The sequence below is a fragment of the Rhinopithecus bieti genome, unplaced genomic scaffold, assembly GCF_001698545.2.
Source record: "Rhinopithecus bieti isolate Rb0 unplaced genomic scaffold, ASM169854v2 scaffold_32083, whole genome shotgun sequence".
NCBI classification, from domain to species: Eukaryota; Metazoa; Chordata; class Mammalia; order Primates; family Cercopithecidae; genus Rhinopithecus; species Rhinopithecus bieti.
Window position 1 is genome coordinate 2,105,861 of NW_016814096.1, and position 25,607 is coordinate 2,131,467.

Below are 25,607 nucleotides of genomic sequence, written 5' to 3' on the forward strand. Positions count from 1 at the left end.
TACCTTATTAAGCATTAAGGGTTTTACAAATATTTCTTGAATGATTTTACATGTGTTGTCTCAGTTGATTCTCCTAATTCAACCCTATAGCACAAGTACTATCACTTTAAAAAACAAACTGAGGCTCAGAAAGGTTTAATAATTTACCTACCCCCAGAAGTTCAAGAACAGGCAAAAGCAATTGAAGGTGGCAAGAGTCAGAATAATAGTTACGTGGGGTGGACACTAACAAGGAATGGCCATGAGGGTGTGTCCTAGGCAGGAGTGTTTTAAATCTTGATCTTGACCTGGGTAAGTTACATAGGTGCATGTCTGGGTAAAAATTCATCAAGCTGTGCATTTAAGACTCTGGACTTTAGGCATCCCAATCTATAATAAAGGAGAAACAAAAGAAAACAAACAAGAACAAAACAAAACAAACAAAATTCCCAAAAACTAAAAATAAAATAAAGGAAAAACAGGCTGGGTATGGTGGCTTGAGCCTGTAATTTCAGCACTTTGGGAGGCCAAGGTGGGCAGATCACTTGAAGTTAGGAGACCGGCCTGGCCAACATGGCAAAACCCTGTCTCTACTTAAAATAAACAAATTAGCTGGGTGTCGTGGTGCTCACCTGTAATCCCAGCTACTCGGGAGTAGCTGAGGCAGGAAAATCGCTTGAACCCGGGAGGCAGAGGTTGCAGTGAGCCAAGATTGTGCCACTGCACTCCAGCCTGGGCGACAAGAGTGAGACTGTCTCAAAAAATAAAATATAATAAATAATAAGATAAAGGAAAAACAGGTAATGCCTCCACCTCATATCACACAGTGAAGATCCCCAAATTGAATCCAGGCCTCCAAAATTCCAAAACCTATGTTCTTGTCTCCTTACTTTGTCAAATTCAGGAGACAGGGGCAGCACACGAGGATATGTGGATCTGCAAGCACACGACTGAGGTGTCTCAAACATCTCGGTGCTTCCCCTTTCCACTAAAGGAAGGGAGCCATAGGTGAAAAAAAAAAAGCCATAGGCAAAAGTCATGATGCTGAGTGGTGACGATGGAGACAGAAAGGTCTAAAATCACACCAAGGCAAACACCATCAGATCCAACCCAAACGTTTCCTTCTCTCGGAAGGAAAATCTCCTGGCTAGCATGAATACTCCTAAGGTGACTCTAATGAAAGCCTTTACATCTGGCACAGCAAGGACAAAAACAACCCTGTCTTTGTTCAACTATTTTAGACACATACAGGAGCTTATGCCTAAGACCTGCCCCAACCTAAGAATCCAGGCAACTTAAATATCCCTACTGTTCTGTGTTCTCCATGTGAAAGCCACTGTGGCTGGAGGAGAAAAACTCACTTCTCAGAGCATTTTGCATCAATGAGAGGCAATCAGAAAGGGTATGAATGGTGGCCTGTGGCATGGTTCAGGTGGTTCATGGGATAATAAATAGCTACCACCTATTGAGAACCCACTAATTTTTTAACCTCAGGTGCACAAATTGGATTTATCATAATCCTTGGTTCATGACCATTTTTAATTAGTTATAATGTGAACTCAACTCCCAAACAAAAGCTAGAGCCTTGGCAACCATCTACATGCATCTAAACCATATGACCCTCCCTCCCCTAATCCTTCCCTTTCCCTCTTCCCATGAGGCATAACCATTATCTGTGTTTACCATCCCCTCACTTTCTCTCTTATATGGTATTTACTGTGCCTGTAATGTACTCCTTCAGCACATCTTAATATTTCGGTTTTTTTTTCCGTAACCAAATGTGTGATTTATTTTTGGAAGAAAGTATTTAAAATTGAGGACTTTTTCCAGTAAAGGGGAGAAATAATAATAACAGATAATACCCTGGTTACAAGCTAATTACCACATCCTATACAATGTGAATGTGCTCAACATGTATTCAATGATATGAATAATGAACATTTGCAATTTTAAAATCCCAAATCACTTGCCAATGTTGTAAATTCAGAAATGCTGAAATAAATACTTAGAAATAAGTGTATTTTAAAAACTTTAGTCTGACAGTATTTATAGATCAACCCAAATATTACATACAAATAATACAGCACATGAATGGACATTTCTGTTAATTTCCATTTAATTTCTTCATAATATGGCTGTGTGGTGTTGCATTAGTCAAGATGCTTCCTACAACTACACGGGTACCCCAGAGACTATGATGAATCACTTTACAGCATCCAAGGTCATCAACAGAATCCTAAATGTTGTTAGCATTCAAGGGTTTCAAAAAGAGTGTTGTTTGTATATGGTCCAAAAAATGCCAAACCAAATGATGGGTCAGTAAAGTCAGCCCAATATCCCTCAGCTAAAAGAGCACAGCAAATTTCCTCAGCAGCACTGATGAACTTTTCTAAGAGCACTTCTCTTTCAGTTTCTACTTCTTCACTCTAAACAGTCATATCATTCTTAGTTTTCTGTGTTACAGTCAGAATGATTACTTTGCTATTAGCTACTTCTGGAAACAGCGATTCAAAATCTTTTCCCCGCAATTCTGGACATGTTTGTATTGCACACCCTACTCTGGCACTTTCAAAGTTAAGTTTCTGCACTGTTAATTTCTTGTTCAACAGGTGCATCATTACCCTGAAATTCATTCACATATTGTGTCATCACAAACTCGTGTCTTTCACTTGATGAAGTTTCTGCTAGAAACTAGGCTTTTCTTCTGTGAAGCAGTCCCATTGAGGTGACAATCAAAACCTACATTCCCAGGAAGCTGGAACCTCTCATCTTGAGGTCCAAATGGTCCCACAGTTTCATCAGGCCACACCATTTGAGAGCATACATCTGGAGGTGCAGTGGCCATATGAGACTCATCCAAACCTGATGATCCTGCAGTCGAAAAGTCTTTGGGATTGACAACGTTTTAACTGAAGAGCAAAATCCTGGGAGATAGGAAACCAGTCTGGCTCTGTTACAAAGCACATTGGCCAACTCTACCGGAGAGGACAGTTCACTTAATAGCTTTCCTTTGGTAAAGTTATTCCAGTCGCCACCACTGTCTCCAGCTGTCCCAGAACCTGACTGTTCCTGCCATCCAATATTTGTTTTTGACTTTATCTACATTGTATCATGCTGTATATAATCTTTTGAGCTGACATTTTCCACTTATTACTAAAGCTTATTCAATTCATATTTTTCCTCCTATTCATTCAATGTCAGCTGAGCCCATGCACCTTATGAGAAGCATTGTTTACACTTTTGCATTTCACCTTTACAACACCATAAGGCAGGTACTGCTGTCATTCCCAGTTTATAGATTAAAAAACAAATAGGTTGAGGTACTTGCCCAGCATCACATTAAAAAAGCAGCCAGGCCAGGCACAGAGTTTTGGGAAGCTGAGGCAGGAGGATTGCTTGAGGTCAGGAGTTCAAGACTAGCCTGGCCAACATAGTGAGATCTTATCTCCATAAAAAATTTTTAAAAATTATCTGGGCATGGTGACTTGTGCCTGTTGTCCCAGCTATTTGGGAGGCTGAGGTGGAAAGACCACTTGAGCTCAGGAGTCTGAGGTTGTCATGAGCCGTGACCGCACCACTATACTCCAGCCTAGGTGACAGAGGGAGGCCCTGTCTCAAAACAAAACAAAACAAAAAAACAAAAAACAAAACAAAGCAGCTTACCTGGAGTTAGACCCAGGTTTGCTTCCAAAGCCCTTATTTCCCTACTGTAAGACTCAGGGTTAATGCTCGCATATGGGTGGACTCCCTCCTCATGCCAAGGGAAGGGTAGCCAAAGCTAACCCCCCAACTGGTAATCATCATCACCATCATCATGACTAACATGCTGGAGACTCATGCACCAGGCCCTGTTCCAAGCATTTTAGGAGGTGTACTTCATGTAATCTTGTCCACAACTATCATATGAGGTAAGCATCTTACAGACAAGTAAACATATGAGGTAAGTATCTTACAGGCAAGTAAACTGAGGCACCGAGATATGAAGCAATTTGTCAAAGAAGAAGTAGATCCAACATTTGAACCCAGGCGGTCCAGCTTCATATCCACACCGTCAATCACAAGGCCCTACTGCTTCCCAGTTCACTGAGGAGGACAACCACCTGAGTGTGTGAGTGGATTCAGATGAGTGCTGGCTGAGAGGAGGCCTGTGCTGGGCTTGCACCTGGGTGGTAACTGCAGCACTCCTGGAACCTGGCTTATTTGTTAAGGAAGACCCCGATTCTGGGCCTCTGTCTGGGGAGAAGAGTTGCATGCAGGGGCTGTACAGGGAAGGAAGCAGGGGTTGAGGAGGAGGAACAGCAAACCATAACATGGACAGCCTCAAGGACGGGCACAGCCGACTGGCGGCTGGTCTCAACCTGGGGAAATAACAAGGTTCTCAAAGCCAGGACTGGAAGGGCCAACGGGCAGTACCTTGAGGAAAGATAGCACAAGCAGCTTTCTCAAAAAATTCTGACACTGTTACTTATAATGCAGGATTCTTATTTGACCCAGTAGCCTCATGCTTTTGATTGAAACTTTCAGCACGGAAAACATGGGCTTTGAAGTCTGACAGTACTAATCTCAAATGCTGGCTCTGCTACTTACTGTGTATGTGCGACCTCGAGCAAGACATTTCAACTATCTCAAGGCCTCGGTTTCCTCATTTGTAAAATGAGGGTAAATAATGTGACCTACAGCTCATAGTCTGTAGTGAGGATTCCACAAGATCCTGCATATAAATCGCTAGTGTCCTGCTCACCTCATAGTAGGTATTTGGCAAATATCAACCTGTATTTTTATCACCACCAACTCATCACATTTGGTTGGAAAGATTAAATGACAGGGCATCCAATAAACATCGGTCATCTTTTCTAACACCTCTCCCTACTCAAATCACCCTAACCATGATCTCCACCTTACCACCCACAGAGAAGATCCTTAAAGATCAGCCTGCTCTCTGCCTGGCCTTTCCCAAACTGTACATCGTCAAGAGGGTCCTTTGCCCCATACATACTCTGAGAGGAGCGCAGAATAAAACCCACCTCCCAGTGATGTAGATGGAATTCACAAACCTGCCCATTTATCTAGAATTGCCACAGAGCTGCTTTAAAAATACAAATGTTGGCCAGGCACAGTGGCTCACACCTGTAATCCCAGCTCTTTGGGAGGCTGAGGAGGGTGGATCACCTGAGGTCAGGAGTTCAAGACCAGCCTGGCCAACGTGGTGAAACCCTGTCTCCACTAAAAGTACAAAAATTAGCTGGATGTGGTGGCACACGCCTGTAATCTCAGCTACTCAGGAGGCTGAAGCAGGAGAATTGCTTGAACTCAGGAGGTGGAGGTTGCAGTGAGCTGAGATTGCACCACTGCACTCCAGTCTGGGCGACAGAGAGAGACTACTTCTCAAAAAAAAAACAACAACAGGTGTTTTGGCCAGGAATGGTGGCTCATGCCTGTAATTCTGGCTCTTTGGGAGGCTGAGGTGGGTCTGAGGTGGGTGGATCACTTGGAGGTCAGGAGTTTGAGACCAGCGTGCCACAGCTGGTGAAACCCCATCTCCACTAAAAGATACAAAAAACAAAAAAAAAAAAAAATTGCCGCGCGTGGGGGTGTGCCACCACTCAGTCCCAGCTTCTTGGGGAGGCCTGAGTGGAAGAATTGCTGGAACCCAGGCAGAGGCTTGCAGTGAGCGTGAGAACTTGTTGCCACTGTACTCCAGCCTGGGTGACAGAGGGAAACTCCCTCTTCAAAACAAACAAAAAAACCGATGTCTTAGCCCACTTTTACAGGTTTTTCACTTAATAGATTCAGCAGTGGTTTCCGGAATATGGAATCTTATTTTAAAACTACTTTATTACTCATGTACCGTTTGTGAGAGACCTGCGCCTCAATCAGCCCTTGGAGGAAAAAGCAGAACCCAAGCCTAGAATATCAACAGTAGCGAACCAGTGGCAGTGACCGGTGCAAGTCAGCACTCCCTACAAGCCCCCCTCCATCATCCTTGAAATCAGCATACAGTATCTACCTCTGGGGGCAAAAGCGGGGGGGAAAAAAAAATACTGGTGTGGTTCAAAGGAGAAAATGAGGTAAAACATTGTAACACATCTAAGTTCTTACTATGTGTCAAGCCCCCCCCCCCTGTTAAAAAAATGTGAACTGTTTTTATATACATTTTGCCGTATTTTTGTTTAGGATAGTCACATCATCCCCTGTGAAGGTATTTTTTAAAGACATCCATTTCCCTCATCCATGTTGACCAGGACTGGTCTCGAATGCCTGGCCACACAGTGGATGCTCCAACCTAGCTCCCAAAGTGCTTAAGGATTACAGGTATGAGAGCCACCTCAGCCGACGTCCAGAATCAATTTTTAAAGTGCTTCAAGATGTATTCCTGCAACCAGCCACCGCTCCGGCAATGAGTGGATTAAGGGAAAGGTGAAGGAAAGTATGGGTGGGCCTCAGGCTTACAGGTTGCCACACCACCCGGCCCAGCACATCTTTCTGAGGCCTGATGGCCGGGGCTGTGGGGACAAGAAGGCAACACCAGCACAGACGACAAACAAAGCAACTATTTGGCAAGAAAGATCCGAGTTACCCATTAACTACGAGTTGATCTGTCAGTGCCAGAGAAGTCTCACAAACGATGAGGTGTGGTCCACCGGGGCGGGGGGTGGCGGGGGGCGGTGCGCGGGGGGCCCTCGAGTGGGGACCCAGTTACACCAATGGCAACACAATCATGCAATATCCTGGCCTCGTGTCCTTCCTGTTTTCTCTTTGAGATTGGTGCCTCTCTGAGTAGAACCATCCCTGGAAAGTAGGGATATCATCATTTCTTGGTGCCATTTGGATTCCCCCAGTTTAAACTCCTCTCTTGTAACAATGGTGATGAAAATTACTGGATTCCCTACATATGGTTCCAAGTTATTTGGATTTCATCACTAGTGGCAGATTTAGCACATTCTGGATGCCGGCAAATGAGTGGCAATTGCATAAATACATGAGCACTTCACACCACAAATTAATCCTATAGAAATAATCCAGCTCTGATTATACTGTTTGACTGGGTGGTGCTTGTTATACAGCTGGAACCAGCAGGAAGGCAGCAGGCTGGTCACCGTGTGGGGTACCAAAATGACAACCGCACAGTCATGCTTTATGACAACTGCACAGTCATGATTTTTAGCCCCACTATCCTCCAAAAAAAAAAAAAAAAAAAAAAAAACAGGAAAGAAGGGAAGAAGGAAGAAGGAAGAATAAAAAGACCACATAGAGTCAATAATATGCAAGTTTAACTTAGACACTCACTTCACACACTAAACCCCTTCTGGGTCGCTTTTTCTGACTAGACAGATAAAACATTCTCAAGGAGAAAATGTGAACAACACATGAAAAAAAAGTACCAAATGCCATTGCTGGGAAGCAACAATGACGAAGATGGCAACAGTAGCTCATACCTGGTGGCTGCTACCTGCCATGTGCTGGGCTAAACGCTTTACTTAGCATCATCCCATTTAATTCGCACAACCAGCCTGCCAGGTAGTTTTAGTATAATTTCTATTTTGCAAATGAGAAAATTGAGGTATTGCAAAGTTAAATATTAGCTACATGATCTAGCCAAGTGAGTGGTGGAGTCAAGGTGTGAACCCGGGACCCAGGTGTGACCAAATATCTTTTCAGAAGGATCCTTTCTACAGCTCAAGACAGGCCTCTCTTGGTCCTGCTCTTCTCAAAGATACTCCTCCCAAAGCCACCCTTGGCTAAGATTTCACTGAAGGCTCTGTTAGACTCAGTCCTCATGGCAAAGGATGCCAAAGGACCACAGGGCATGTGAAGCACTAAAAACTTCAACCTCAAGTTTCGAGGAGCCTCAGATCCCGGCAGTAGCTCTCCTGGTGGCAGCTTTCCAAGTAGATACCAATAGGCCAGCTTTAGGCAAACACCTCTGAAGAGAGCTCACCTTCCATGGTGGAAGAAACAGTCCCTGAATGAAAGCTCAGAAGAGCTCCTAGTTCAAACAAACAAACATCCTCTGACTTATGACAAGAAGCCGGTCAACAAGCTCAGTAGAAAAGATGAGCCTTAGAGGAAAAACACAGAACCCAAGCCTAGGAAAAAAGCAGAACCCAAGCAACAGTACAGCGTCAGTGATGGCAGCAATGGCGCTCCCTGAAGCCCCTCCCATCATCTTGAAATCAGCAACAGCATCTACCTCTGCAGGATACTGTGTGGCTCAAAGAAGAAAATGCAGGTAAAACACTGTAACACATCTAAGTTCTTACTATGTGTTAAGCCTTATGCGAACTGTTTTATATACATTTTATTATTTTGTTTAAACAGTCACATCATCCCTGGGAGGTATTTTTTAAAACACCATTTCGCTGACAAGGAAACAACTTGAGAGGGGCGAAGTGACTTGCCCGAGGCCATGCAGCTTGGAAATCATAAAACCCAACCTTGTGTCAAGGGTCCAGAGGTTAGAGCCACAAGAATCAATGGCCTTAATCTCCGCTTCCATGAATCTTCTTGTTTCTGCAAACAGAGGGCTTCTGAGAAGCTGGGGAATGGTTAAAATTTTCAGACCTGTGAAAACCCAGAAAGCTGGCCCCAAGTGACCCACCGCTGACCCACTCTAATGGCTGTGTTGTTGCACAGAACTGTCTGCGATGATGGAAATGTTCTATATCTGCATTGTCCAATATGGTAGCCACTAGCCACTTATGATGAGGGAGCACAAGAAATGTGACTTGCATGACTGAGGAAATGATTTTTTTTTAAACCTTATTGAATTTTAATACATTTAAATATACACATGTGGCAAGTGGCCGCCGTACTGAACAGAGCAGCTCTGGGGCTCCTCTCACAGCTTGTCAGGTCTCCTGGGCACCACAAGATGAAAGTTCTACAAAAACTCATGACTTCCCAGGCCAGGCCTCAGTGTGAATGGAAAATAAAATAAATTTTCTTACTCCCAAGTAAATGCCATTGCTCTGATCTTGGAACGTTTTCAGCTGGAAGAGAGAAAGGGCCATTTCCAAAACAAATGACCTCTCTCCATTATCCCCCCTTTTAAAGGAAAAAGATTAAACATGTAAAGCATTCCCCATTAAATTACTTAGGAAAGGTCACCACATTTTCTGGTGACAAATGCCTTTGGCTTACGATGACACAAGGACTCAAACACGGTAGAAAGGAAAAGCCAGAAGGGTAAACAAGAAGAGGTCCCACACTCTCCAAGGTATCATAAATCAAGGAAATAGACTCAAGGAGCTAACAGCTTCCAAACATTCTTCCTCTTGAGCTATTTTAAGCAACCAAACACACACAACATTTCAGAGGCAATTTCATTCACACTAACAGAAGAGAAGCAATGTGCTTCATAGGGTATTATCTTTAAACACGCAGAGAAACAAATACCTACCCCACAGGTCTCAGGCCCAGCTGGCTGGCCACCCCACTGGGCGATGTTACTATTTTCAGGCCCCCAGTAGCTCGGTTGTTGAGACACAGCGAGGGGTGCTTTGGCCTCGCTTCAGTTCCTCTTGTCCTGTTGGGCCAACCCATTCATTTCTTTGCTCAGGAAATCACTGCATGTGCTTTGTCCCTACCCAGGCCACTCCTGAGGTCAGGAGGCCACAGGGCAAATGAGGACTTCAGAGCTCAAAGAGCCCAGCTGTGTCATTGACTAGCTATGTCACCTGAACTTCTCTGAGCCTCAGTTTTTTCAGCAGCAAAATGGGAATAAGAGTATATATGATGGTAAGAATCACATGATATAATACATGTGAAGCACACGAGCCGGGGCCTGGTGCTTTGTAAAAGTTTGACCCAGGGTAGGTCTGTGTTGGGTATCAGAGTTGAGAATTCAGTCTCTTGGCTTCTCTGGCTGGGGAGGGAACATGCAAGGTTGAAGAGTAGAGAATCAGGTGTAAGGCTGCCTGGATTTGGTTACAGTCTCCACCACTTATCACCTGCATGACCGTGAGCAAGCTACCGAACCTGTGACTTTGTTTCCTCCTCTTAAAGATGGGAATCACAGTATTCACTTCATTTACCAGTGGGATAAATAATATCGTATGGTGTCACTCCCATTTCATTTATTCATTCATTCATTCATTCATTCATTCATTTTTTGAGATGGAGTCTCACTCTGTCGCCCAGGCTGGAGGGCAGTAGTGCGATCTTGGCTCACTGCAACCTCTGCATCCTGGGTTCAAGTGATCCTGCTGCCTCAGCCTCCCGAGTAGCTGGGATTACAGGTGTGCGCCACCACTCTGGGCTAATATGTTGCTCCCATTTTAGATCTAGCCATGCCCTTTTCACGTAAACCTAACAATTCAAGTTTCTCTTGAGTGTTCTTTGGTGATCCCTCTAGATGAGTGAGCCCAAGCCACGGTGGCTGTGAAGTGAAGGAAAGTCACCATCCTATGTGGGGCAAAAAGACATACTCCAGAACAAGGATCTTTTACTACTAATAATAGTTAATGTCTGCACCCTCATTACATACCAGGCTCTCCCAGGAATGCTACCCACATGGTCTGGGCCTCATGCCAGACCATTTATTTCAGAATATCTGGAGGTAGGGCCTTAAGACAGACAGACACACATAGTCTCACTTTTTTTATTTTTTTCTTTTGAGATGGAGTCTTGCTCTGTTGCTCAGGCTGGAGTACAGCGGTGTGATCTGCGCTCACTGCAACCTCCGCCTCCCAGGGTCAAGTAGTTCTCCTGTCTCAGCCTCCTGAGTAGCTGGGATTACAGGCGCCTGCCACCACACCTGCCTCATTTTTGTATTTTTAGTAGAGACAGGTTTCACCATGTTGGCCAAGCTGGTCTCGAACTACTGACCTCAGGTGATCTGCCCACCTTGGCCTCCCAAAGTGTTGGGATTACAGGCTTGAGCCACCACACCTGGCAGCCACTTTTATTTTTAAGCTATCTGAGTAATACTAATGTGAATCTAGGATTGAAAATCACTGAAACAACAACCTTATGAGCTAGAAACTATGGCAACCCCATTTAACAGAAGAGGAAAACTGAGGGCAGAGACACCAGCTATCGAGCTGGCAATCAGACAGTGACAACTCCTTCAGACCCTATCTCTTAGACCCCCTGTGCACCCTGCCCCTGTTGAGAAGCAGAAGTCAAAGCATCCAACAGGCACTTGGACACTCTCAAACCATTCAGACACCACTCCAGGCCCAATGTCTTCTCAAATCACCTAAGAGTGTTCTTTTTCTGGCCAAATTTCAGACCCAGACTTGACCTCCAGGAATGCAAAGCTGCCTGAAAAATGGAGTCCTGCTTTCCCAGAATTGAAGGACACAGGCACAAAGTCACAGTGATCCACAGAACAATTGGACCAATTAAACAGGCCCTGTTTTAATGACAGGAAACAACAGAGTTGATGATCTTTATTAAAGGCTGCTGGCTGCCTACAAAAAAGCTGGAAAGCAAAATTCAGGGGCTCGTATGGCCATTAGCCAAAGATTGTAAGACTGAAAATTAAATCTCTATTGTCTGAATCTCTATGCAGCCCTGCTATAATGAGCCCACCCTCTGGAAGGGCAAAGAAGGGTGATATTTCAATCCATCATATGACTAATGAACTTCAAGGTGGCCTGTCTCCCAGCCAACTTCCTATTTTTTTTTCGGAGACAGGGTCTTACTCTGTTGCCCAGGCTGGAGTGCAGCGGTGTGATACCGGCTTACTGCAGCCTCCGCCTCCTGGGCTTAAGCAATCCTCTCACCTCAGCCTCCCAAGTAGCCGGGACCACAGATGTGTGCCATTATACCTAGCTAGTTTTTGTATTTTTTTTGTAGAAACGAGGCTTTTTACTGTGTTGCCTGGTCTGATCTCGAACTCCTGGACTCAAGCCATCCACCTGCCTCGGCTTCCCAAGGGGCTAGGATTACAGGTGTGAGTCACTGTGCCCAGCCCAACCTATTTGATATCTGTATGTGACTTGAGACAGACAACTAAAACCACGCTGGGATCTTTGCTGCAGTCCTGCTTCTTCCATACATAGCTTTCCCCACTTCAGTCAATGGTCACTCTCTCCTTCCAGTTGCTCAGACCATAGCAACTTGGTGTCACCGTTGATTCCGCTCTCGTACCTCACACATCCAAGCTGTTGGCAAATGCCAGTGGCTGGTCCTGCTGCTTCCACACTTGATACTAAAGTCAATTTCCAACACAATAGAGAGAGTGACCTTGCGGAAATACAAATCAGATCAAGTCACTCTGCGCTTGAGTCCCTCAAATGCCTTTCAGCTTACTCAGAACTAAAAGTCAATGAATTATTACCCAATGGTCTACCCCACTAACCACCCCACCATTTCCTCTCCCAACCACATCTCCTGCTACACTCACCCCAGCCACATGCAAGGAGCTTCTCCTTGGTGCTCCTCGAACCCACCAGGAACGCTTGCTATTCCCTCTGCCTGGAGCTGTCTTCTCCAGCCAGGCTGGCCTCATGTGATTCCCCTCGCTTTGCCTCATTATCCACAGGGACTGCACCCTGCCCTCCTTCAGTCCTCTTTTGTTTTTTTTTTTGTTTTTTTTTTTCTGAGACAGAGTCTCGCTCTGTCACCCAGGCTGGAGTGCAGTGGCTGGATCTCAGCTCACTGCAAGCTCCACCTCCCGGGTTCACGCCATTCTCCTGCCACAGCCTCCCGAGTAGCTGGGACTACAGGCGCCCGCCACCTTGCCCAGCTAGTTTTTTGTACTTTTAGTAGAGACGGGGTTTCACCGTGTCAGCCAGGATGGTCTCGATCTCCTGACCTCGTGATCCACCCGTCTCGGCCTCCCAAAGTGCTGGGATTACAGGCTTGAGCCACCGCGCCCGGCCTCAGGTCCCTTTTATTCATTTGTTGCATCACCAGCTCCTGGAACAGTGCTCAGTACACAGTCCTCAATAAATATTTGTTGGATGAACAAACAGATGTACCCCAAACAGAACTCCCGGCCTCTCCCCTACCCAGTCCTCAGACTCCCCACCCCCGCCATCATCATTTGTCTCCTCAAAGAACAGTGTTTGTGGCGGTAGAAAACACTAGTTAGGATACTTTACAAGCACCCATTGGACAGGTGGGGGACATTGCGATGCCTTCTCAGAGGCAGCCCTACCCCTGAGGCCTTCTCACCTGCTACTGAATTGGGTCCCAGCAGAGTCCTGGCCTGCCCAGCTGGTACTCAAGCTGATTAAGTCCAGAAGAACAGCTGCAAGCAACTTGCTTCCAAATTGTGTCCCCACATACAACTTTAATTACTTGGCTACTGAGATGGGTTGAAGAAACAACCAGGTCCCTGGCTTTCACAAAAGCAACTCTTTTTTTTTTTTTTTTTTGCCGTATATTCTGCCTGTCCAGAAGGTTTCATCGATTTTCAACTTGGGATTTGAAGGGTGGATGAGCTGGTTGGGGAAGAGAGACAGGCAAGCCACCCCCATTTCCCTAGCCTCTCATACTGACCTGCCCAAGCCCTGTTCAAGCTATGTGACTGTGAAGTAGATCAGGGTTCAGAGCCTATATACCTCGGAGCATGGAGCTCCATGTCTCGGCCTTCAGCATTCCTAGCAGCCTGTCATCCTCAGTTACTCTCATTTTCCCTCCTCTTTGAAACACCGGCCCTGCCAACGGCAACAAACAGCATTTAAAAATATCCTGCTGGATTATATAGCTCTGCCTTCGAAATTCCTCACAATGCCTGTCTCTGTCCCACATCGTATAAAGAAGGGTGTAGCATATTTAATTTTTTTTTTTTTCTAGCTGCTCCCCTGCTATAAATACCCAAGTCTGGGTAGGCGGGCTTCAAGCACAGGCTGTATGAAGTCACCTCGGAGCTGGATCTCACCACAGTGCCGGCCTGCCAGGGCCTGGACGCAGCTGTCAAGCACTGAAGCATGAGGTCGGTCAAAAGCATGTAGCACTCATTTTCTGGGGAAAGGGGCACAGGAAAACCCCCAAGTACAGTAATTGCAGTTAATCTTAATATAAAAAAGACAGTGTCCAGCCCTATTACCAAGCCAGGTCTTTAGAGAGCTCGTCCAGCACCATCCTGGGCTGTTTCTTTCCCAAGGATACTAATTCCAGGGCTCGACCTTAGGAAAATGACGGCACAGTGTCCATGTGGGATCTAGAAACATTATCAGAGACAGAAAGGCCCTTGGGGAATCGAGTCTGACCTCTCCACACCACAGATAAGGAAACAGAGATCCAAGAGATGGAAGGATTCACGCCAGGTCACAGACAGGGTAAGCTCTACCCCAGAATTTTCTGGATCCAAATCCTCACATCTCTGTACTGGATTGTTCCGGATGCTTGTGCATGTACACCCGCTTGGTATATGAGCCTCAGGCTTGTGTTTATTAATAGCTCTCCTCACAGCAAATACTAATTTTCACATTTTTTAAGGTACAGACTAAAAAAAGTTGTAAAGGTTTCAATAAAAGCTTGGCTTCAACTGTAGGGAGGGTTTTCATGCACTGAGAGGCCCATTTCAAACTCTTTGAGGTCCAGTTTAATGTCTTGTCAACTCTAACCTTATATGTCCAGACTTCCAAGTTTAGTTTTCCTGTTTAATTTTTCCATCATGGGCCTGACTCTCCTCAGCTTACTTTTAGAAAGCAAACCATGGGCCGGGCACGGTGGCTCACACCTGTAATCCCAGCACTTTGGGAGGCCAAGGTGGGTAGATCACTTGAGGTCAGGAGTTCGAGACCAGACTGGCCAACATGGTAAAACCCTGCCTCTACTGAAAATGTGAAAATTAGCCAGGTGTGGTGGCACCTGCCTATAATCTCAGCTAATTGAGAGGCTGAGGCAGGAGAATTGCTTGAACCTGGGAGGTGGAGGCTGCAGTGAGCTGAGATCACACCACTGCACTCCAACCTGGGTGACAGAGTGAGACTTCGTGTCAAATAAAAAAAAAAAAAAGGAAAGAAAGAGAACTATGGGCCTCAAGTCACTACAAATGACTGTGTATGTATTTTTGCAATATGTTCATGAAGTTTATCTTTGTCAAGTGACAAGAAAATTCCTTCCCTTCATAACACTGGAGTCACGAAAAAGACCAGCATCTGAGTTATTAGCTAAGCCATTGATGACCTATCACATTTTATTATTGTCAGCAGAATTCAGCTGCACCTTAGGGACTCCAATTCCACGACAATTAGCTATAAGGTGGCTCCACAATATTAAGCACTTAATATGCTTGAAATCTTTATTATCAATGCTCTGGAAACACATTAACTAAGAATTAAAATGTCAGCATGTCTGAGAATTGAGCTTTCATTGTCCAAAATAACAAACCCTAAACTGGAAGTTGAATATTGTATATATCAGTCAGACTTAAAACCAAAAAAAAAAAAAAGTTCTGGGACCATCTTCTCTCACCCTGTTTTATGCTGCTCTCTCCTTCCACAACTAAGAATCCTGCTTTGGCAAGAGTCAATCCAATGGCCTCATTTAACACATTTGCCAGTCTTGACCTTCATTCTGTACTGGGATTGCTTTGGACTGAAGTGCTACGTTCAGGGCCATGGAAGAAATGCAAAGTCAGAGCCAAATTCAACAAGAAAAGAAGGGTTGATAGAAGCCTTGTTCTTCATCCCCTCTCAACCCAAGTTTGCTCGGTTAAGGTCTTCTTTTAATGCTTTTACTGCTAGGACAGCAGACGGGTGCATTTTTGAGGTCAAGCTTTCAATCACCAAGAGGAGTAATTGGAGGTCTGAGGCCATGGTTAAGATGAGCTAGGGAGAAGACACACTCAATTTCTGAATTATGAAAATAAGTTTTGGAAAACTCTCATCCTGTACTCTGGCAGACTTCTTAACATCTGGATAAAAGATGTGGGAAAGCTTTCCTTTTTCCTGTGTTATCTCCACTGTTCCTGCTTGTCATGTATCTGAACCTTCCACCCAAACAGGAGAACTTGCTGTTCTCCAACACATACGCGTTGATTTCCAGGTCTTTGCTCACACTGTTCCCTCTGCCTGGAAGCCTCTGGGGGCTCTGCATCCCTTTCCGCCTCTGCAGTTGCAGCTCTACCTGCCCAAATCACTGGCACACCTGCCACGTCCTCCACAAAGAAACCATGACTTCCTTCCACGCAGCCAGCCAGGAGTCATCTCTTCCCTTTAAGCTTTCTAATCACCAGAACCTTTAAGGTCCCCAGCTATGGGACGGAAGTTATATCTACCTTCCAGAGGGGCTGGGAGGATTAAATGAAACAGCTCCTGAAAAGCACCCACGATGGGGAACCAGCAATGTAGACTAGACAGTGGAGTCTACTGCCATTGCTCCCCTCTTTGTTTGAAGGCAGTGATTACAAACTTCTTTGTAACTATCTGTACATATGCTTTGCTTTCCCTACTAGATTCTGAACACTTCTAAACTCTAAAGAGGCAAGATTCTTGTCCCCTGCTAATCTATCTCCACTGCCTTGGATGTAGCAGGCACTCAGTGAGCAGTTGATTAATAATGCCGGCGTGGCATTCCTTGGGAGTACTTGGGCTGTGTTCCTTATGTCGCTCCTCCCAATCCTGCATGCAGCTCCAAGTACACAACCAAAGCTGCAAAACCACTTAGGCCTTTTTTAAAACAAGCAAGAAGACCACAAAGTGTGTTTACATGACAGGCTAGCAAAACAGAAAACACCTGCTATGATCTGTGGCTGAGGATTTGGCAGCTGCCACAAGCAGGGTCCAATATCCACAGCAGAATTTCTCTCTGGGGGCCTGGAGCTTTGAATGTGCACTGTCACTGTCATCCTGGCAGAGGTGGGCCTGAGCTCAGAGGCAGAGATCTAATCTCTTTGCCCACTGCCAGACCACTTGTTGTTGGGGGCCACTGAGCCATAACTGAGCAAGGTGCAAGGGTGCTTTTTCCAGATTCCAAAACTTCCTCCTACCTCCACAAACAAACTGTTAGCCACCAAGGAAAGCCTTGTGAGTAATACCCGTCTCCCTGAGATTTGGGTCATGACCCTCCTTGCACTAGAGACTTTGGCAAAAATGAACACAATTACTGCATCCAACACAAGTTTGTTAAAAACAATTAGAATATTTTATGTGTCAGGCATAACACAAAGTTCCTCACAGAGACTACTATGAAATCCTCACAACCATCCTATGAGTTGGGTACTATTTTCAGTCCTATCTTATAGAGCAGTGTTTCACAGCAAGGGTGAATTTGCTCCCCAGGGAACATCTGGAAAAGTCTGGAGACATTTTTGATGGCCTCAACTGGTGGTGGCTATGAAGCATCCTACAATGCCCAAGAGAGCCCCATGACAAAACATGATCCAGTCCAAAATGTCAATAGTGCCCTGTGATCAAGGAAGAAACTAAGGCACGGAAGTGAAACAACTTGCCCAGGGTCACACAGCTCCCAAGTGAGGTTATGAGGAATTACAGCCAGGCAGCTCCACCCCATGCTGGCTCTCACCAGCAAGCCTGGCTGCATCTCTCACATCCTAGGGCACTGAGTATGCACAAGGCACAACCGCATGTGTATAAGCCTCTCATTTTACAGTAGAGGAAATAGAAACTTAGTGTGACTTGCTTGAAGGCCTAGGTCAGTAAGAGGCAAATCAATTTGGGACTCAATTCAGACACCAAAGCCTGGGCCCTTCAGTGCTTTGCTACATCGCTGACTCATTCTCTCCCTGTGCTTTAAACACTGAGATGGAGTCAGCAGCTGGACACCATGGGGGACTTGGAGGAAATCAAAGCCCCCTTCATAAAGGCTCTTCTGCCAACTCCAGGACAGGTGCACCAAGCTCCCCGAGACCAGTGACCTAGACTCAAATCCCTCTTGGTGCCTTCCCTCCTTCATGTATTCACCTTTGCTGAGCTGACTCACCCCTCCTTTAGAAGAGCATCGCAGTGGACTCGGCAGCTTCTCTATTCAGCTGAGCTCATTGGTCACCAGCAGGTGACACTTATAAAGGCTCTCCCTGGGCAGCAGAGCTCTCTGTACCCCCTTCTTCCACCCCCAGGAGCAGCAATAACGGCTCTGTAAAATCAATGGCACCTTTAGGGTGGGGAGAGCCAGCAAGCAGCATTTAAACAGAGTAACAGCATCCTTTGGAGGAAGATACACCCCTGGGTGTCAGTGCCTGCTCTTTCACTGTGGTCACGAACACTCACTGGCCTAACAAATGTCAAGTGTCTGGACACCACAGGCCATTAACAAACAAGAGCTATAACAAGTGTTGTTCTTGCTATGAGTTTGACCCTAGCTGCCATTTGAAGGAGGCCAAGTACTGGCCTGTATTTGCTACCTTGGATTCTGTAATTCTTTATAGGAAAAGCACAGACTTGGGGCTTGGGCAAAATGAGACTTAGTCATTATTGAGCTTAGTTATTATTGAGCTGTGAATTCTGGACTCACGGAGACCTCTCAGTGAAAGGACACACATTTGCAGGATTCTTATGGGGACCTAGAAAGCTCACAGACGAGAATAAGCTTGAGGTGTTGCAGAAAAGTCAGACCTATGACTACAGCTGCAGAAGAGTGAAATAGAGCGAAGCATCTACCCCCTGTCCTGTCAGACAAAGGATGAATACTGACGGTGAGGTGGGATGAGGACAAAGCTGAGGATGTGCAACAAAGTGTCTCTGGTTTGTTTCAGAACTTCCCATTCTTGGGATGCCAACCCAGGAATGTCTTGGCAATTGATTACCTTGGTTCAGTCCTCAGACTGGAGGCAGATGGAGTGGGACACAGATGTAAACTCTTCCGAGCAACAGTCATCAACATAAAGTGTCCTCTGGGGCAGCTCTGTTGGCAAGGGGGCGATTGGTATTTCCATTCTTAAGGAAACCTTCAACTCAATTCTGTTGACTTACCTGAAGCCTGCTCTACCAGATGTCTGTTGTGAAGCCCTTCCTCTTTGGGTATCATACACTGAAGACATTCTCCTAATCTGAAAACTCCCCCAACTCACATCTTGCACATCAAAGCCAGACTTGGGAACCCTGCTAGAAATCAGGGTACCCAAAGGTTGAATGTAGCCCCAAAATGCTGACTCTGTGCATTAAGAACAACTTGGAAATTTTCTGCCTTGGTAGAAATGGGGGACGGTTCTTCTGATGTGTCAAAGGAATTCAAGTACAAATTTTAAACCTGTATGGCAGGATCTATCCTTTGCCTAGCATTTATAGAGCACATATTGTAGACACTATGAGAGGTACAGGGAAGACAACAATGCCTATGAGTCCACAGTTGGATGGGAGAGACACACATAAGCAGGAAATGATTTAAGAATATGCCCTCGGTGTTAAGGAAACATCACAAAGGGGTGACTCTTCCAGTTCGGGGAGGCAGGTGGAGCTTTCAGAAGGAGCAAGTGGAACAACTCTACCTTGTTGCTCTTACTACTTAAGGCCAGGGTTGCCCTTCTCAGGCATGCAAGAAAAAAAAAAAAAATTCGTTTCCAAAGTTTGCTCTGTTTCAGTTTTACCAACTCTCTTGGCTTTAATAAAATGGTTAAAGAGATGGGAAGCTACCCTCATCCTTCAGACTACCCAGGTGTGGAAAGTGATTAAACAACACGTAAGAAGCCCAATCAACCCTTGCTGCTTCAGCTGATTCTCTCAGTAGAAATTCATCCTAAATCTCATCACCAAATAAATCCTACAGCCAGAAGGTTTTATCCCTGCTCTACACGCAGCCCTTTTCTTTCTCAGCTCTAAGTGAGATGTTGAGACTTCTCTTAGCTGGTGAATAACTGAATCATTCAGAAAAGTCCTCAGTCACTATTTTTGGCCTAAAGGTCCTTAGCAGTATTGATATTACTGGCGATCATTAATAAACCTTCAGAGAAGCATTCCTTGACTGTCATTTAAATTAGCCCCATCACACCATCCCATTACCCTGCCCTTTAAAAAAAAATATTTTAAACAACATTCACTATCAAGAGAAGATCCTTACTTATTCACTTTTTCTCATTTCCTCCACTGGATTATAAACTTCATGAGAGGAGGGCTTTTCTTCTTGCTCATCACTTAGTCCACAGCACTTTTAACAGTGGTGGGTACAGGGTCAGTGCTCAATAATTGTTGAATGAATTTACTATTTATTGAACATTTACTATGTGCTAAGATCTTTAAATCTATGGTCTCATTTAATTCTCATACCAACCATATAAGCTAGATGCTCTTACTAGTTCCCATTATGCAGATGACAAAATTGAAGGTTAGAATGGTTAAGAAAATTGCACCAGGCCACTCATGTGAATGGCAAAGGTATGTATGGCCAGGCCTGATGGGTCATGCCTGTAATCCCAGCACTCTGGGAGGCTGAAGCGGGAGAATTGCTTGAGCCTGGGAGTTTAAGGCCAGCCTGGGCAACATAATAAGACCCCGTCTCTACAAAAATAAAATTTTAAAAATTAGCTGGGTGTGGTGGCATGTGCCTACAGTCCCAGCTACTTGGGAGGCTGAGGCAGGAGGATCCCTTAGAACCCAGGAGTTCAAGGTTGCAGTGAACTATGATTGTACCACTGCACTCCAGCCTGGGCGACACAGCCAGACCCTGTCTCAAAATAAATACACAAATAACAAAATAAAATAAAATAAATGGCAAAGGTAGTCTTCAAACCCTCGTGGTGAATCCAAAGTCTTATGCATGTTACCACTAGGAGAGAGCAATCCTTTTGTGCACCCTGGATAATTCTTTGGAGCAAGGATATTCTCACCAATATCCTATCACTTAATCAAGAATCTAGAAATTGAGGAGGATTTTCTAAAACGCCACACTCACAAAAGCTTAGTAAGAAAAATGACCAAGAAGAAACCTAGTAGTGATGCTCAGCATCAAACTCACATATGGGGAGTGACGGGGGAGGGGAGGGAGACAGCGGAGAGAGGAGAGTAGGGAGGGAGACATGTGGACGCAAAAAGTTTCTATTTTCTGCAAACTCCCTGTTCATAAATACTACTCTATTAAATTGGTTTCTCTACCTCCCGTAAGGAAGTCATGAAGATATCATCATTTAATGGCATTGCCATGGGATTGGGGACATCAATACCAAATGAGCAACAATATATAACTCCTGCTGCTCTACAGAGCTGGGATCATGTTTTATAAACACTGCAGAACTTTTATTACCCATCTTGTGCTGAGCAAAACCATATTTGTCCTGCATTCTGAGTAATGGACAGGAATAGATGGATTAGGGCCCTTAAATTCTTGGTTGGAAGACATTAAGTTTAAAAGCCCTATATAGCTGAGTCAAATGCATGTGCCCATGCTGTATAATTAGCAGGCATAACAACAATAAATATATAATTTAAAGGGAAGACCAGCAGGACAAGAATTCTAACCAGCACTCTCCCTCCCATACGCAGTCATTCCCCAGTTGGTCTTCAGCTGTGTAAACTGTAACCTTGCTGGCCTTGGGGTAATTTTAATATAACAAAGGTTTGGACCACTCCATTTTGTTCCTAAGCAGTTTATGCTTCCCTCTGAAGCCAGCTTTCAGGCATAAGTAATTCATTGCGCCTCTACTAAACATTCATTTTACTTTGTCTAAAGGGACTTAATAAATCAGCCTGGTTATTGTTTAATGTGGCCACCCCCCGGTTTTCATGTATAAAAAATGAGCATCCAGTTGCTAAGTGGAAGTGAATGGTCACCTCGCCTGCAAGAGAGTTCCCTGGAGACCCAAGAATGTACAGAAGGAGACACTTTGGCTCTGAGCATCCAGGGAGCTTTGTTGTCTGCCACAGAGAATCCTGCTGTCTTGACTACCAAGGATTAAGGAGGATTGTTTGGAAAGGGGAGGGGGCAAGGAGAAGGTTAAAACATGGGGTCGTGGCTGGGTGGGGTGGCTCACGCCTGTAATCCCAACAATTTGAGAGGCCGAGGCAGGAGGACTGCTTGAGCCCAGGAGTTTGAAACCAGCCTGGGCAACATAGCGAAACTCTGTCTCTATTTTAAAAAAACAAAAGGCGGGGGGCGGGTGGCGGCGGTGGTCAAAAGACCACCTTATAAAGGAAATCCCAAGGAATGCTGACCCTAGATAAGGAATAGTTCTTTTACTGGAAGCCCTTTAGCAGAAGACATCTGTTTTCTAGCAGCTTCAGGCCACTTCGCATCTTCAGGGTGTCCTGGGCAGGGAGTTGGTCTTCCTTGCTTCAATTTGCAGTTAGAAAAGCTGGGAGAAGCTTCGCAATGTGCTGGGCACCTGTTCTGCATGAAAGATGTTTTTTGTTTTGTTTTGCATCTACGGTTCCACCCTTATTCTTGTTTGTCTTATAGGGTTGGGTCTTCAGTCTTTTCTCCTACGAGCCTTTACTTCTTTGAGTTCAGTTTGGGCCTCCCCTCAGCCAAAAGTACTGAACTCTTTCCCTCAATTATGACCACTGGATGGAAATCCCCTGGCCCTCCACTTCCTGTCCTGGAGCTGCTGTTCCCAGTGTTGATGCCACAAACCTGGAGGGTGAGGCACAACAAGCAGCTGTGACATCATCAACTGAGATTCGGGACTGACCTTAGCTCTGACCTAAGAGGAAGAAAATTAAGAAGCAGATGCTCTTCAATTCCCGGCATCTCCTTTGGCAGTGTCAGAATTTAAAAACAAAACCAATAATGTCAAAGTAAGCCATGCTTGGTACAGAGTATCTTCAAAATGGGCCTAACATGTCAACTGTTCTCCTTGAAAACTGGACCAATCAAAAACAAAGCATAAGATCTGAGAACTACAGTTCAGTAGGAAAAACAAAGCTGCTTTTTCTCCACCAGCGGCTAAAACCTTAAAGGGGCCTACCTGGATTCAAATTCCAGTTTTGCCATTTAACATCTATGTACTGTTGGGCAGATTATATAACTGCTGGGAACCTTGGTTTCCTTATCTGTAAAATGGGCATAATACTATACAGTAAGTACCTACCTAATAGGCTTGCTAGGAGTACTTGAGTTAAATATAAGGTGCTAAGAACAATGATGACACATTAAGTGTTATTTTACACTTCAGCTATTATGATTATGTTAAACCACGTTTTGACTTCTTTTATCCCTTTCCAGTCCCCATCTGACCTCTTCCACTGCCTGTTTTATTTGCCACTGAAAGCTGCTCCCCAAATGGCCTTCCAATCAGACTGTAAGACTGTTTAACCATAATACCATTCTGAACAGTTTATGGTGCTGACTCCTGAAACTGAAGTATTGTAGGTAGTTTGGAGTTGAATGCAATGTCACACCCCCTAACATTGTCAGGGAAAAGGTCAAGTGCTTTTGCTTCCATCCTTTGCACTAAATCCATGCCATCTTCAGAGAAGTGCAACCACCCAATGGTTCCTTTCCCAGACTTGACCCCAAGCCGTTACCTATCCCTCCATCTCTTCCCCTTGATGGGCCATCACTCTTTTCAGGAAAGAACATTTAATACAATGCAAGGTTTTAAGCAATGGCTCACTTGGTTGGTGACAGCTTGGAAAATCAGGTCCCAGGAGACAATCTGTACTTTTCCGGGAAGGGGAATCGGGGGTCCCCAGGTTTCATCATTCCTGGGCACATATAGTTAAGAGCGCGCCACTACCCCTCTATCCCCCAAGAGAGCGCCTGACAGCATCCTTCAGCCCAGCAAAGCACAAGGCGCAGCACCAGATCTTGGGCTTCCCACTCCCCTCCGCCCATCTCACTCATCCAAGGCTCAGGTCTTTAAGCTGGGACCCTTTGGCTGCTGCTATTGAGCTGGGGAAAACTAGGGGGCAGAATCAGTCAATCTGCGCAGCTGTTGGGAAAAGACAGCAACTAGAGATCTAGTCAAGCACGGCAAAGAGCCACGGGGCAGTAAGTTTCACTTCAAGAGAGGTTCAGGAATGGCTTGGTCAAGAGATTCAATCTCACCCAATCAATGAACGGCCCGCAGATAGTAACAATGCCACGCAGCACAGGATGGAGATCATTCACGAGTTTACTCTCCAAAAGTCAGTTACCCTTAGAACAATCTCTGACAAGTGCCCTTTAATGAACCCTATCCTCAGACCCAACGCTTTCTCCCAAAGTACTGGCACAGCCACCAGCTTTGTCTCAGGAAATTCACTCCCCCAGTAGCCCAGGGCGGGATTTCTTGCCTACCCAGTCTGCCAGTCCGAGGCCTGCGCGCTTACCATTGGCGTTCTTGCCGCAGATGAGATGCTCATAGGGCTGCAAGACGCCCCAGAGCTCGGCGTCGTTGTTGATGACCATCTCCAGGGCCTCAGCAGACACCTCCCCGCCTCCGGCCCCTCCGCCATCAGGGCTCTGGCTGGCCATCATCCTGGCTCGGATCTCCTCCACCAGGTTCTCCATACAGGCGGTGAGCGAGATGGCCGCGTACTCATGGATGCGCACGGAGATTCGGGTGTCCACCATCCAGCGGAAAAAGCGGCCCACTGAGAAGGTGAGGCCGCAGCGCGCGGACTTGCCCCGGCGCAGCCCGTCTCCGGCGCTCATGCTGTACAGGGACAGCGCCTTGACGGCTGCCAGCGCGCAGCTCTCCGCCAGAGCCCAGCTGTGCACCAGGCGCACAGCGCTCTGCACCTCAAAGCGGGTGCACTTGGCGTGCAGCACGCTCAGGCGCTGCGCCTCGCGGGCCACGCGGATCAGAGCCCTACGGAGCAGTCCGGCCAGGCGCCTCACCGCCTCGGCGGAGAACTGGGGCAGCCGCCGACCGCCCGCGCCTTTGCGGAGCACCCGGGCCACGTCTCCCTCGGTCCAGGGGAACTCCTCCAGCTCGGGGAGCCGCGGGCAGCGCGAGAAGAGGTCGGCCACTTCGGGGTCCTCGGGCAGCACCGTGTTCACCGTGTCCCAGCTGTTGTGGCGGCTGTTCATGGAGCCGGAGTAGCACCACCAGGCCGCCCCGCGGTGCTGCTGCGCCGAAGAGTTGAGCGCCTGCGAGTTGGACTTGGAGGACGAGAGGCTGAGCGAGCGGCACGAGTCCCCGGCCCCATACCCGGAGTCCAAGGTCAAGTCCTCCAGCGTCTTCAGAGTCGAGCTGTACGTCCCGGCCATGGGGAGCCTGCCGCGGGCGGCGTCGCCGAGCGAGGGGCGCTCACAGCTCCATGCCCTCTTCCCCAAGTGGGCAGAAACAAGCTCTAGGCTCTCCGAGCCACCCTCTTTCCTCTCTGTGCCGCGGGGCTCGGCGGCCGCATTGCCCGCCCGGAGGCTGCGGGAAGGTGGGCGAGATCCGTGGCCAGCCGGAGCCCCACGCTCCGGCGTCCCGACTCGAAGCAGTCACTGGAAAGATCCTCGCCGCTCCCCCTCGGCACTCCCCCTTGTCCACCTCTAATTCCCACAAGCGGAGCGTCAGTCCTCCACAGAGAAGGACTCCCTGGAGAACAGGGCGGCGGCGTAGGGCGTAGGGCGCAGGGCGCAGCGCGAGTCCGGGACCAGCCGGCGAGAAAGCGCTCGGCAAACTTCTGCGCGGCGCCGGCCGGCTGCACAGCTGGGTACCAGGCTGCGTCCGACATGCAAATAACCTCGGGCAGCTCACCAATCACCGGCCGCGATGGGCGGGGATGCACCAATGATCTTCGAGGGGGCGGTCACTATGCAGATTTCACTTTGCCTTGGGTGAAACCCCGCGGCGGCGGAGACGGGGCTGGAGGCGGAGGGCCGGGCACGCTGCTGGGATGGGGGTGGGGATGGAGGTGGAG

At 46.6% G+C, this 25,607-nt stretch overlaps 1 protein-coding gene and 1 pseudogene across 1 annotated transcript in view; both read right to left on the bottom strand.

Moving 5' to 3' along the window:
* Window positions 1–25,378, bottom strand: part of ABTB2 (ankyrin repeat and BTB domain containing 2) — a 211,476-nt gene extending 186,098 nt beyond the window's left edge. Inside the window, exon 1 of the mRNA XM_017849690.1 lies at window positions 24,081–25,378. Coding sequence (XP_017705179.1) covers window positions 24,081–24,963 — 883 coding nt within the window. The 5' untranslated portion in view covers window positions 24,964–25,378. The remainder of the gene's footprint in view (window positions 1–24,080) is intronic.
* LOC108513803 (methylmalonic aciduria and homocystinuria type D protein, mitochondrial pseudogene) lies at window positions 2,080–14,016 on the bottom strand (annotated as a pseudogene).
* Window positions 25,379–25,607: the final 229 nt, after the last annotated feature.